General features: G+C 44.1%; 1 protein-coding gene across 8 annotated transcripts in view; it reads right to left on the bottom strand.

The window, feature by feature from the left end:
• LOC140189907 (uncharacterized) overlaps positions 1–15150 on the bottom strand; it is a 209854-nt gene that overhangs the window by 157909 nt on the left and 36795 nt on the right. For all 8 annotated transcript variants that reach the window (XM_072246261.1, XM_072246273.1, XM_072246282.1 and 5 more), the window contains exons 12-14: positions 11900–12058; positions 6686–6798; positions 2320–2455 (exon numbers count right to left, since the gene is read on the bottom strand). In XM_072246261.1, the coding sequence (XP_072102362.1) occupies positions 2320–2455; positions 6686–6798; positions 11900–12058 (408 nt within the window). The remainder of the gene's footprint in view (positions 1–2319; positions 2456–6685; positions 6799–11899; positions 12059–15150) is intronic.

Genomic DNA, 15150 nt, shown 5'->3' with positions numbered 1-15150 from the left:
CCTGTCCAGTGCTAAGATAAAGGTCAGGAAATTGTGGTCACTGTCTCCAACATGCTCATGCACAGAGAGATCTGTCACCTAACCAGGTTCATTGCCTAGTACAAATCCAGTACAATTTCTCCTCTAGTTGCTCTGTCTGCATATTGGGTCAGGACAAATTTCACTCCATTTAATCCTTTTGCATTAAGGAGGTGACAGTCAATATTAGGGATGTTATTTTTGTATCTTTTCAAAATCTCCCTCCCAATCTGCTGTCTCTGTTGCTATTGTGGGATGGGGATTCCGTAGGATGCTCCTAATAAGGTGGCTGCTCTCTTCCTGTTTCTGACTTCCACTCATACTGACTCAGTAGATGACCCCCCCCCAGGACATTCTCCCTTTCTGCAGCTGTGATAATATTGCTGATTAGCAATGATGCTCCGCCACCTCTTCTTCCTCCCTATTCCTTTAGAAACGTCTAAACTCTGGAACATCCAGCAGCCATTCCTCTCCTTGTGACAGCCAAGTCTCTGAAATGGCCACAACATTGCAGTTCCATGTACTGACCCATGATCTGAATTCATCACCCTTGCTCTTGCATTGTAATAGGCACACTTCAACCCACCCAACTGACTGCAAATAGGCCTTATCGACTGCCTATTCTTCCTCATGGACTCTTCTGCTGCTGCATCCACCTTTAAACCAACTACTCCATACTCTGACCTGTCACCATTGTTTCCATTCCCTTGCCAAACTGGTTTAAACCCTCTCCAACAGCTCTAGCAAACTCCTACAAGGATATTGCCCCTTTGCACCCCCACCCCCTGTTCGGGCATAACCTGCCCCTTTTCTATAGGTCATACCTCCCCAAAAGAGGTCTCAGCAATCCACAAATCTGAAAACCTATCCCCCGCACCAATTCTACAGAAACACATTCATCTGCCAAATCTTCCTATCTTTACCCTCACTGCTGCATGGCACAGGCGGCAATTCAGTTTGATCCCTAGCGCCCTATATTCTCTGTTCAGGACCTCTTCCCTTTTCCTATCAATGACATTGGCATTGATTTGTACAATAATTTCTGACTGTTCACCCTCCCCTTTAAAAATGCTGTGGACCCATTCTGAGATGTTCCTGACCCTGGGGGAGGGAGGTGGCAACAAGCCATCCAACAGTCTCATTCATGTCTACAGAATCTCCTGACTATTCCCATAACGTTGAATATCTCATCACCACCAGTCTCCTCTTCTCCCCTCTTCCCTTGTGAGCCTCAGAGCCGGACTTCTCATTCCAACATGTCGGTCCATGGCCTCCTCTATTGCTATGATGAGGTCACACTCAGTTCGGAGAAGCAACACCTCATATTCTGGCATGAACATCAACTTCTTTAACTTCTGGTAATTTCTCCCCCCCCCTCCTCTTTTCTCTTCCTCTATTCCCCCTTATAGTTCCCATCTCACCTCTACTCTTCTCCTTACCTGCTCATCCCGTCCTTCTGGTGCCCCTCCACCTTTCTCCCATGGTCCACTGTCCTCTCCTATCAGATTCTTTCTTCTTCAGCCCTTTACCTCTTCCACCTATCATCTCCCAGCTTCTCACTTCATCCCGCCCTCCCAATTAATCTGATTTCACCTATTGCATGCCATCTTGTACACCTTCCCCTTTCCCAGGCTTCTGATTCTTTCTGAAATCCCGATGAAGGGTCCCAGCCCAAACCGTTGACTGTCCATTCCTGTCTGTAGATGCTGTCCGACTTGCTGAGATCCTCCTGCACTTTGTGTGTGTGTGTTGCTTAAAATTTTCAGCATCTGTGGAATCACGTGTTTATGAATTAATCACTTGCAAGCTAACGGCAATCAGCCAATTTGAACAGTAGAAAACAAATGAACAGGGTTGGAAATCTGAACAAAATAAGAGAAAATACCTGAAATCCAACATAAGTTAATGCAATAAGCTACTGAAAGAAGTGACCCTATGAAGGATTCCATATTAAGTTTTAGTTTTTCTGTAAGGATCAGAAACATCGAATCTATTGTTTGCTGCAGAAACAAACTGCTGGGCCAGCAGGGGGGCGGTCGAGCTTTCAGGTCCAAACCACACGGGGTCTCAACCCAAAACATCAGCCGTCCCTTTGCCTCCACAGATCCTGCTCAACCCGCAGAGTTCCTTTTCTATTTACTTTCTGCTCCAGGTTCCAGCATCGGCAGTTCCCTAACTTCATTTGTTTTCTGGAGTCCTGCGCGAAGTGCACCAACAAAATGATGCAGAGCAGAGAAGTGCGGTTGACACCTGAAAACGCTGAGTACTGCACAAAACATGTGAGCGTGGCAGTCCCGTTACCTGAAGCTCGCGGATCCTCAGGTGGCGTAGGAAGAGGAGGGACAGGTAGGCCCCCTGTGTCATCACAGGGTCTTTTCCATTCTCTTCACTCCCCTCGTCCAGTCCCAGCAGCTGCATGGCTCTGCTGTGGTTATAACTGAGCAAGAAGAGGATTAGAAAAAATGAGATATTTCCAACCAGGCCTCCAGTGGCTACTGCAAACGATCATTGCACATATTTCCAACACAAGCACAATTGTGAAGAAGGCGTGGCAGCACCTCCACTTCCTTAGGAGTCTGGGGAGATTTGGCATAACATCTAAGACCTTGACAAACTTCTATCGCTGTGCAGTGGAGAGTGTATTGACTGGCTGCATCACAGCCTGGTATGAAAACACCAATGCCTTAGAACAGAAAATCCTACAAAAGGTGGTGGATTCGGCTCAGTACATTATAGGTAAAGCCCTCCCAACCATTGAGCACATATAGATGAAATACTGTTGTAGGAAAACAGCATCCGTCAGCAGAGATCCCCACCACTCAGGCCATGCTCTTTTCTCACTGCTGCCATCAGGTAAAAGGTTCAAGAGCAGTAACTACACCTCAATCATCAGGTTCTTGAACAAAGGGGATAACTACACTCACTTGCCCATCCATTGAGATGTTCCCACAACCAATGATCTCACTTTTAGGACTCTTTATCTTGTTATTTCATATTCTCGTTATTTATTGCTATTTATTTATATTTGCATTTGCAGTTTGTCGTCTTCTGCACTCTCACTGATCTTTCATTGATCCTGTTATAGTTACTATTCTATAGATTTGCCAAGTATGCCTGCAGGAAAATGAATCTCAGGGTTGTATATGATGACATACAATTATTTTGATAATAACATTTACTTTGAACATTTTGCTCAATGCATGTCCTAACCCTTCCACTACTAGTACTAAGAGGTTGCAGTAGGAGACCCTAAGCAGAAGCAGGGACTCCAACAACACACTGAAGATGTCCTGTCCCCAAGAAGTTCATAACAACATTGACTTGTAGCAAAGCTGGTTTGTCAGCTGTCAAAGTTACAAGGTTTCTTACACTCAGATATTTAGATATTTGTAAACTATATAATAATTTGAGAGGGTGGAGGGGTAAAGGGGAGGTGGGGGGGTAGAGGGGCAGGGGGTGGGAGGAGATTGCCTATGTACAGAGGTCTCCAACAGCCCATCCACTGTTGGCGATGTTCTGATTCTCCCATGATGCTCTGCCAGTTCTTTCTCCTGATTCACCTAATTGTATTTGCACTATGGGTTATCCTTGGGTAACAAAGGAGGCTCCTTTCTATAAGCATCCTTAAGTCAACTTCAACCATAAGTCAGAAAATAAGACATATATATTAACCATACCTCCACAGTATTGTAGTGAATAGCATCAAAGACTGATATGAAAGAGTAATTATGAAAAGAGAGGAAATTAGTTCATCTGTTTGTACGAACAAATGTATATACATACATTGGACTCTTGAACTTAATAACATGGGAGCTCAAAAATAGTGAGTCAGTGAATCGGATGTTCATCACCCAGGAATGGTCTTTATTGTCCAGGAAGTTCTCACCGGTAGCTACTTAACTTTCGACACTGCAGTTATTCTGCAGGAACTATTGCCATTTTCACCAAAAGTCGACACAAACTGCACTAAGTGATGACTTATAACTCCTTTGGCACTAGCCAGGGCAAAACCCCCCATTTTTAAGTGAAGGAGCTGAAGGTGGGAGGATGGAGTCTAAATGGTGTGGGCTCAGGAATACTGGGCATTATTCAAAAATTTTCAAATGACACATAACTCAGAAATGTGTTAAATAAAATAGTAGACTGCAGGGAGTTATTGACAGATGGGTGAAATTATCAGTCAAACTGTAGTTGTAATGTAACGTAGAAAAAAGTGAAGAGATTCAGGAAGGATAAGGTACAGACTTTTAAGGTGCCGAGGGACAGAGGCATACCAAAAGCAACAAACAATCTGCTGGAGGAAATCAGCAGGTCAAACAACTTCCATGGGTAGGGGGAAGAACATCGACAAAAACATCTAAATTTGCCGACAACACAACTATTGTTGGCGGAATTTCAGATGGTGGCAAGGAGGCATACAGGCATGAGATAGGTCAGCTGGTTCAGTGGTGTCAGAACAACTTTGCACTCAACGTCAGTAAGACTAAGGAATTGTTAGGGGAAGTCGAGGGAACACACCCCAGTCCTCACTGAGGGATCAGTTGTGGAAAGGGTGAGCACTTTCAAGTTCCTGCGTGTCAGCATCTCTGAAGATCTATCCTGGGCCCAAGATATCGAGGCAATTACAAAGAAGGCTCAACAGCGACTATATTTCACTAGGAGTTTGAGGCGACTGGGTAGGTCGCCAACGACTCTTGCAAGTTTTTAAACAGCTCATTCACGGTGGTTGCATCACTGTCTGGTATGGAGGGGCCGCTGCACGGGATCAGAAAAAGCTGCAGAAGGTGGTAAACTCAACCAGTTCCACCATGGGCAACGGCTTCCCCAGCCTCAAGGACATCTTCAAAAGGCAATGCCTCAAAAAGTCAGCATCCATCATTATGGACCCTCATTACCCAAGACATGCCCTTTTCTCATTGCTACCATCAAGCCAGTGGTACAGGAGCCTGAAGACCCACACTCAACCTTTCAGCTTCTTCCTCTCCACCATCAGATTTCTGAATGGACAATGAAGCCACTAACATTACCTTACCATGTTCCCCCCCCACCCCCTTCTATTTGCACTACCTATTTATTTTTATCGTAATTTATATTTTTTTTAATTATTAGGTATTGCAATGTACTGCTGCTGTAAAACAATAAATTTCACAAAATATGGCCGTGATATTAAACCTGATTCTGAATGTAAATGTCTTAGGTTGAAACCCTGCGTCAGAGACTTCCTTCTCCCAAGCTCTGCCAGACTTTGTATACACAAACCTTTCAAAGTGGCGGAAATAAGCACAATGTAAGCCATGTATTAAGACACAGAGCTCTAGGAATAGAACCTATCCTGGTGGTGGTGAATATAAAATTCCAAGCCAATTCATAATTGGTTTAGTATTGTCCCATACCAAGAAGGAGTGAAAACCCTTGTTTACCTGCAATGCAAACAGATTATTCCATAAATAAGCACTTTCAGATTGTACCAAAACAAGTATAATAGGTACAGAGACAGTGCAGTGCAGGTAGACCAATTTTAAAATAAGGGCCATGATTGAGAGATAAGAGTTCATCTTCATTGTACAAGAGGTCAGATAAAAGTTTTATAATCTCAGGACTGAACCGTCCTTGAGGTGGTGGTGTACGTTCTCAAGCTTGTGTGTCTACTACTCAATGGTGGGGGGGAGAAGAGTGACAGGGGGGGGATCTCCGACTGTGTTGGCTGTCTTCCTGAGGCAGACCAAGTGATATCTACTACTCAATATTGGGGGTGAGGGGGGAGGAGAGTGAGAGGGATCTCTGACTGTGTTGACTGTCTTTCTGAGGCAGACTATGTGAAGAAAATGAAAATTGAATCTTAATCTTCAAACACCAGGACATTGCTCTGTGATGACTGTTTGAGTCCAGTATGTGGAAGGCAGCTGTGCATTCCCAGTTAGTGTTGAAATAGGAAGCTGGTCTTACTGCCTCACTTTTCTTAATATACAGTATTTCTGTTTTTGCACATTTTTAAAAATCTATTCAATATACGTAATTGATTTACTTGTTTATTTATTATTATTTTTTCTCTCTCTGCTAGATCATGTATTGCATTGAACTGCTGCTGCTAGGTTAACAAATTTCACGTCACATGCTGGTGATAATAAACCTGATTCTGATTTAAAATGGATGATGAGTAACAGTTGGTTCCTTTGTAAATAGATTATCCAAGTTAAAAGTTTACTCAAAATGAATAGAGGAATATTTTTTTTTTTGAAGAACTGAGTTATATTTTAAAGTGTATAAGTGCATTATTAATAGTTATTATATCACTTTGGCTGCAAATGCTTTATATTCTGTGAAGGAGTCACAGATTCTATCCCTCTGCAATACATGGCTAGTAGTCTGAAAGCAGACGCATTATTAAGTCACAGATACCAACAAGACAGCAGCATTCAAAATTATGGAAAGGGGTGACATAGCAAATTAGTTGCAAGTTCAGCACCCGGGGACACATTTAAAGTGATCACCCAAAGGACCAGAGATGACCTCAGGAAACACTTCCTTAAAAGCAACATGTGTACACGTACATTAAACATGGAAGAGAGCATTTCACTGGAGGTCTTTCCATTACCAACTCCACCTCATACAACCTTCGTAAGTATTTAAAGAGAATAAAATAGCTGGTTTTGAGAATATTTCTCACCCTTCATCTCTGTTCTTTTTTGACGACGCATTGGCACACTTGTTAAGATTGACAGCACCCACATCCTCGTCACTGAAATCTACTGGTGAACCACTCTTCTGACGCCTCGGCTCCTGAGAAACAGAAAACAGATTAAACATGCAGTCTTCTCCAGTCTTCCCCTGCAGGTCGGCCAGCAGTCTTTTTGACCTTTGGCTTTACATTAACAGCACAATCATCCCCACGCAGTTATCTGTGACAAGTGCCCAGCTATTGCTGGTGCTTGCTTTTTCCAGTTTAAAAAATACAGCCAGATTAAAAACACACGAGCAGAGGAGGGAAATCATATTGTTGCTGGTAGATTTGTTTTGATGCTAGGTCACCTCCTATCTCACTACAGATGCTGCCCGACCTTTGGTAAAGTCTGTGTTTTACAGCCTCGGTGGAACTTTTGATTTTTGATTTCTCCATTTGTTTGTGTACAGCAACATATTTTGCCTTTGTGCTTAGTTAGATGTGGCCTGTGGCCCAGTATGGTGAAAATAAAAGTATCAGAAGGAAGCTACGTTGAAAGCTGAAGTCCTCTGTGTTGTACACCATGAGTCGCCTCTGGAGGTGGGTGCATTCACCCTTCATTCCGTGCTGTCTTTGCTACAGTCATGGTTCCCAACCTTTTTCTGCGTGTGGCCCACTTGTGACTTTCATTTACCTCTGTGGCCCTCACCCTCCATAGTCTCTGCAAGTTGCTAAAGTATTTTTTTTGGTTAACTGTATTAATTATTCTAACATACAGTCAATATGTTATAGATATTATTATATGTTAAATAGAGTGCTACAGGTGCATATAAAAAGTATAAGTATCAGGGATTTATTGGACATGAGATGGTGATGCAGTGATGTGTTCTCACCTCTCTGCAGTTCAGCTATTTCTGCCAAGTGACCCTACCGCATAACTGCAGCCTTCATATCACATATTTTATATGTATTATAACATGCACAGGTCAGCGGAAGGCAAATGGAACCTGCCTCCTGCTGCATACTGGCTGACTGGCCTTGTTGCAGACAGCCCTGCCCAATCTTCAGTTTGTTCGTGATACTCATGACTGTTTTAATTCAATTACTACAACACAGCCCATGCCAGGCTTTCCATATTAATCCCTTTCTGATGAGGGTTTTGATATAGAAAACTTGGGATCGTCTGGCAGTCTTTCAGTTGGAACTAGATCTGGGTGGATCCCTGCTAACCTGGACTGTAATTATCTATATCAAACTAATCAGAATCACTTGCTGGTGGAGCACGTAGCAGGGTAAGTGTCCTGTTGGGTCTCGCCCATCTGCTCACTGCATAATCAGTGATCTGTGAGCGCATGTGGAGCAGGGCTCAGTGGGTCACCCAGCAGGGTGTGAATGGTAATTTGCTCATGGTCTGGCAGGAGCAGAGGTAACGATTGACATGCCGCACTCCTCCCGCCACCCCCACACACATACACACGCATAGTCTAAGCTGTTTTCCTGCCTCATTTGCATCATCTAGCATATTGTCCCAATCATTTCATTGAAGGTTCCAATTAAATTACATATATTCATTTCTTTTTTATGTTTCTGTAATATTTCATTAAAACAATAAACTTCTCACAGTCCATTCAGAAACTCCTGCAGCCTCCAGTTTCTTGTTGCTTTTTCCTTGTGGCCCCTACGAAATCTGGCAAGGCTCCTTGGTGAGCCATATGGCCCACACTGAGAACCACTGAACTACAAGATGATGTCAGACATCATCTTCAGCTGAGAGAGAAATGCAGGGCTAAGCCAAGTTCCAGCTCTGTGTGTGCATTAGAAACTGCCTACATAAAATTATCACTGTGCAACTATGGCCTTCTCACCCTCTCCTCATCCCACGACATTATTCTTCGCAGCATCCTCCCACACTTAGCCCCTGCCCTCAGAACACCTTCCAACCTACAACACGGTCTCTTGGACTTCTTTACCCAGAGAGCAATTGAAACATGGCAAGCTGCTCTCACAGGATGTGATTCGGGCAACTGCCATGGTTACAGATATGATTGGAAGTTTGTTTGGTAATGCGCGAGGAAAGGGTGAGCTGATGCGGTGAGCAGCTGTACGGAGGTGGCAACTTCACCTGAACCACATCCTCCAGCACAGGCCAGAGCTGAACGTTCATTTCCATCTGTAATTTCCACATTCAGCCTTTAATTACAGTAATTACAGCAGTCATTGTTAATTACAAGTTTGGACTCAGGAATTTAAATCAAATTTACAAAAAGGACCAATTCATGTGGCATTAAAATGGGGACTAGATCACAGATGATTATTGAGAATCAGATTTAATATCACTGCTATGTTACGAAATTTGTTGTTTTGCAGGGACAGTAGATAGCAATTATAGCAATACATAATTATAAAAACTATATATCACAATAAATGTATATAAACAATTAATTAAATACGTAGTGCAAAAAGAGAGAAAAAGTAGTGTATATGGGTTCATTGTCTGTTCTGAAAGCTGATGGCAGAGGCGAAGATATACTGTTCCGGAAATGTTGAGTGTGTGTTTTCAGGCTCCTGTACATCCTCCCTGATGGTGGCAATGAGAAGTGTACATGTCCTGGGTGATGGGGGTCCTTAATGATGGATGCCACCTTTTTGAGACATCGCCTTTTGAAGATGTCCTTGATGCTGGTGAGGCCAGTGTCCATGATGGAGCTGGCTGAGTTTTCCACCTTCTGCAGCTGATCCTGTGCAGTGGCCCCTCCATACCAGATGGCTTTGCAACCAGTTAGAATGCTCTCCACGGTCCATTTGTATAAATTTGCGAGTGTCCTTGGTGACCTACCAAGTTTTCTCAAGCTAATGAAACATCGGCACTGTGGTGCCTTCTTTGGAATTGCATCAATATGTTGGGCCCAGAATAGATCGTCAGAGATGTTGACACATAGGAGGTTGAAACTGCTCACCCTTTCCATTGATGATCCCTGGATGAGGACTGGTGTGTGTGTGTTCCCTTGACTTCCCCTTCCTGAAGTCCACAATCAATTCCTTGGTCTTACTGACATTGAGTGTAACGTTGTTGTTGTTGCAGCACCACTCGACCAGCTGACCTAGCTCGCTCCTACCTGCCTCCTTGTCACCATCTGACATTCTGCCAACAGCTGTTGTGTCATTGGCAAATTTATAGACAGTGTTTGAGCTATGCCTAGCTACGCAGGTTGTGGGTGAAGATTAAGTAAAGCAGTGGGCTAAGCATGCGTCCTTGAGGTGCACCACTGCTGATTGTCTGCAAGGAGGAAAAGTTATTTCCGATCCACATTGACTGGTCTACCAGTGAGGAAGTCAAGGATCCAGTTGCAGAGGCCTAAGTATTGGAGGCTGTTGATTAAAACCGTGGATACGATTGCGTTGAAGGCTGACATAGGTGTTGCTGTTGTCCAAAGTTGAGTGGAAAGCCAGTCAGATTACATCCACTATAGACGTATTGTGACGGCAGGCAAATTGCTTCACGTCCAGGTCTTTGTTTAAGTAGAAATTCCTTCTGACCATACCAGACATCTTAAAGCACTTCATCACAGTAGTGCCACTGGGCAACAGTCATTGAGGCAGCTCTCCCTGCTCTTATAGGGCACTGGTATGATTGTTGCCTTTTGAAGTAGGTGGAAACCTCTGACTGCAGCAATGAGAGATTGAAGATGTCCTTAAACACACCCACCAGTTGGTAGGAGTGGTTAATGACCTCTAATTGCTCTACATCCTAAAACTCTATAACTTAGAAACATAGAAACATAGAAAATAGGTGCAGGAGTAGGTCATTCGGCCCTTCGAGCCTGCACCGCCATTCAGTATGATCATGGCTGATCATCCAACTCAGAGCCCTGCACCAGCCTTCCCTCCATACCCCCGATCCCTTTAGCCACAAGGGCCATATCTAACTCCCTCTTAAATATAGCCAATGAACTGGCCTCAACTGTTTCCTGTGGCAGAGAATTACACAGATTCACCACTCTCTGTGTAAAGAAGTTTTTCCTAATCTCGGTCCTAAAAGGCTTCCCCTTTATCCTCAAACTGTGACCCCTCGTTCTGGACTTCCCCAACATCGGGAACAATCTTCCTGCATCTAGCCTGTCCAATCCCTTTAGGATTTTATACGTTTCAATCAGATCCCCCCTCAATCTTCTAAATTCCAACGAGTATAAGCCTAGTTCATCCAGTCTTTCATCATATGAAAGTCCTGCCATCCCAGGAATCAATCTGGTGAACCTTCTTTGTACTCCCTCTATGGCAAGGATGTCTTTCCTCAGATTAGGGGAACAAAACTGCACACAATACTCCAGGTGTGGTCTCACCAAGGCCTTGTACAACTGCAGTAGTACCTCCCTGCTCCTGTACTCGAATCCTCTTGCTATAAATGCCAGCATACCATTCGCCTTTTTCACCGCCTGCTGTACCTGCATGCCCACTTTCAATGACTGGTGTACAATGACACCCAGGTCTCATTGCACCTCCCCTTTTCCTAATCGGCCACCATTCAGATAATAATCTGTTTTCCTATTTTTGCCACCAAAGTGGATAACTTCACATTTATCCACATTAAATTGCATCTGCCATGAATTTGCCCACTCACCTAACCTATCCAAGTCACCCTGCATCCTCTTAGCATCCTCCTCACAGCTGACACTGCCGCCCAGCTTCGTGTCATCCGCAAACTTGGAGATGCTGCATTTAATTCCCTCATCCAAGTCATTAATATATATTGTAAACAACTGGGGTCCCAGCACTGAGCCTTGCGGTACCTCACTAGTCACTGCCTGCCATTCTGAAAAGGTCCCGTTTATTCCCACTCTTTGCTTCCTGTCCGCCAACCAATTCTCTATCCACATCAATACCTTACCCCCAATACCGTGTGCTTTAAGTTTGCACACTAATCTCTTGTGTGGTTCCTTGTCAAAAGCCTTTTGAAAATCCAGATATACCACATCCACTGGTTCTCCCCTATCCACTCTACTAGTTACATCCTCAAAAAATTCTATGAGATTCGTCAGACGTGATTTTCCTTTCACAAATCCATGCTGACTTTGTCCGATGATTTCACCGCTTTCCAAATGTGCTGTTATCACATCTTTGATAACCGACTCCAGCAGTTTCCCCACCACCGATGTTAGGCTAACATAACTGTGGGATGGGAATGGACTAAAGATGTCCCAGAGGGTTGCTTCAAACACTCACCTGATAAAGCTCGGCATTTCCATAGATTTTACTCCAGATGTGACTCGTGTTTTGACCCAAGGGATGTGAGGTAACAGCCAATGGCTGTATAGTGCTTGGCTCATGTACAGCCACAGCATGCTGATGAAGTACATCCATCACTCGCTCTGGGTCAGACACCTAGTCTCAAGCACACAGAAATTCAAAATTAATCAGGCTCACCATCTGCCCAAGAATACTTCCCCTCTTAAAATTAACATCAGTAGGGTAATTGTTACTGTAAATTGCCTCCAGCGCGCATAAAGGCTGAAGCATTTTTCCCTTCAGCCTCAGTTTCCTGCCTTCTCCTCAAATCCCTTCATGCCCTGACTAATCAAGAATTTATCAACCTCTGCCTTAAATATACATAAGGACTTGGCCTCCACAGCTACCTGTGGTAATGAATTCCACAGATTCACCACTCTCTGCCTAAAGAAATTCTTCCTCAGTTCTGTTCTAAAAGGACGCTCCTCTATTCTGAGGCTGTGTCCTCTGGTCTTAGACACTCCCACCATAGGAAACATCCTCTCCACATCCACTCTATCAAGGCCTTTCACCATTCAACAGGTTTCAATTAGGTCACCCCCCATTCTTCTGAATTCCAGTGAAAAAAGGCCCAGAGCCATCAATGCTCTTCATATGACAAGCCATTCAATCCTGAAATAATTTCTGTGAACTTCCTTTGAATCATCTCTAGATTCTTTCTAAGATAAGAGGCTCAAAACTGCTCACAGTATTCCAAGTCAGGCCTCACCAGTGCTTTATAAAGTCTCAACATTACACTCTTGCTTTTATATTCTAGTCCTCTTGAAATGAATGCTACATCACATTTGCCTTCCTCACCACAGACTCAACCTGCAAGTTAACCTTCAGGGAATCCTGCACAAGGACTCCTTTTGCACCTCAGATTTTTGCATTTCCTCTCCAGTTAGAAAACAGTCAACCCTTTCATTTCTTCTACCAAAGTGCATGACCATACATTTCCCAACACTGTGTTCTATCTGCCACTTCTTTGCCTCTTCTCCTAATCTGTCTAAGTCCTTCTGTAGCCTCTCAATTTCCTCAGAATTACCTGCCCTTCTGCCTATCTTTGTATCATCTGCAAACTTTGCAACAAAGTCACTAATTCCATCATCCAAATCATCGATATATAACATAAAAACAATCAGTCCCAACAGAGACCCCTGTGGAACACCACTAGTCACTGGCAACCAACCAGAAAAGGCTCCCTTTATTCCCACTCTTTGCCTCCTGCCAATCAGCCACTGCTATTCTATCCATACCAGAATATTTCTTGTAATACCATGAACTCTCTTATAGGGGGAGCTGATAGGAATGTGGGAGCTAAATGGGATTAGAGTTGGATTAGGGCAAATGGATGCTGGATGACTGGCACTGGCTCGGTGTGTTGAAGAACCGGGATCCATGCTGCCTCACTCTATGGACAATGATTAGAAAAAATAACCATAGCTAAGGGTGGAGTGTGATGCCATTTTCACACTCAAACAGAATGGCTGCTGGGATGCCCAAGTGGAGATTATGGCTGCTTTCTGGAACACCCGAATCTGGTCTGTACTTTCACAATGAGTGAACACAGAGCTTGCCTAGCACTTTATAACACCGCACTTAGTGTGTTCAGTATCGTAATATGCCCTGTGGCAGTTGACATGAGCATTACTTCACCAACCCATGTAAGGTGATAATGATATGGTGCTGTAGGCTCTACTGGCACTTTAATGGAGCACAGGGAGGGTGGGGGATCTGCTTTGAGGCGGCAACTCCACTAATTAAAGCACATCTACAAAAAGGAGAGGCCAACTCAGTGATTCTCAGAAAGCCAAAGGTAGAAACAGATGTTTTGGAGGGTTGCAGGTTTGGAGATTAGAGATAAGGGGAAAACAAAAAGCCACAGGGTTGGAATTTTGAAACTGGGATTTTGCTAACTGGGGGTCAGTGCGGGTCTACAGTTAAGTGTGGTGGTTGAATGGAAAAGTGCATGCTAGAGCAGAACGAGCAGTGTCTGTAATGATCTGAGTTTTACAGAACAGAAATGTGGGAGAACAACAATGTACATTTGAAAATAGTCGGTCCCAAAGGAAACAACGGCATGGATGAAGGTTTCAGCAGAGGAGAAGGTTGGGACAGGAGGTGATGCCTGTGACATGGCACAGAGATACCGGCAGAAACTCACCTTGCAGTCAGATTTGAAGAATCAGGTCAATGCTCATGTTCTTGGTTGAAAAGTAAAGTCACTGGCCAGACAATCGAGATAGTAGCACAGTCCATAAATAATATCTGCATTCTTCCCATTGTCTATTGAGATTAACTCTACCATCCCTCTAACAATCAGAATTGCATTTTCTAACTTTATCTGACACATATCCATATTAAGTTACACACACAGAATGCTGGTGAACACAGCAGGCCAGGCAGCATCTCTAGGAAGAGGTACAGTCGACGTTTCAGGCCAAGACCCTTCGTCAGGACTAACTGAAGGAAGAGTTAGTAAGAGATTTGAAAGTGGGAGGGGGAGGGGGAGATCCAAAATGATAGGAGAAGACAGGAGGGGGAGGGATGGAGCCAAGAGCTAGACAGGTGATTGGCTAACGGGATACAAGGCTGGAGAAGGAAGAGGGTCATGGGACGGGAGGCCTCGGGAGAAAGAAAGGGGGAGGGGAGCCCAGAGGAAAATGGAGAACAGGTAAGGAGTTATTGTGAGAGGGACAGAGAGAGAAAAAAAAGAGGAAATAAATAAATAAATAAATAAATAAATAAAAGGGATGGGGTAAGAAGGGGAGGAGGAGCATTAACGGAAGTTAGAGAAGTCAATTTTCATGCCATCAGGTTGGAGGCTACCCAGACGGAATATAAGGTGTTGTTCCTCCAACCTGAGTGTGGCTTCATCTTGGCAGTAGAGGAGGCTGTGGATTGACATATCAGAATGGGAATGGGATGTGGAATTAAAATGTGTGGCCACTGGGAGATCCTGCTTTCTCTGGTGGACAGAGCGTAGGTGTTCAGCAAAGCAGCCTCCCAGTCTGCGTCGGGTCTCGCCAATATATAAAAGGCCACATCGGGAGCACCAGACGCAGTATATCACCCCAGCCGACTCACAGGTGAAGTGTTGCCTCACCTGGAAGGACTGTTTGGGGCCCTGAATGGTGGTAAGGGAGGAAGTGTAAGGGCATGTGTAGCACTTGTTCCGCTTACAAGGATAAGTGCCGGGAGGGAGA

Source organism: Mobula birostris, chromosome 2, assembly GCF_030028105.1.
Source record: "Mobula birostris isolate sMobBir1 chromosome 2, sMobBir1.hap1, whole genome shotgun sequence".
Lineage (NCBI taxonomy): Eukaryota > Metazoa > Chordata > Chondrichthyes > Myliobatiformes > Myliobatidae > Mobula > Mobula birostris.
Note: the sequence above shows the minus strand (reverse complement) of the source record. Positions and strands in the feature narration are given on the sequence as shown.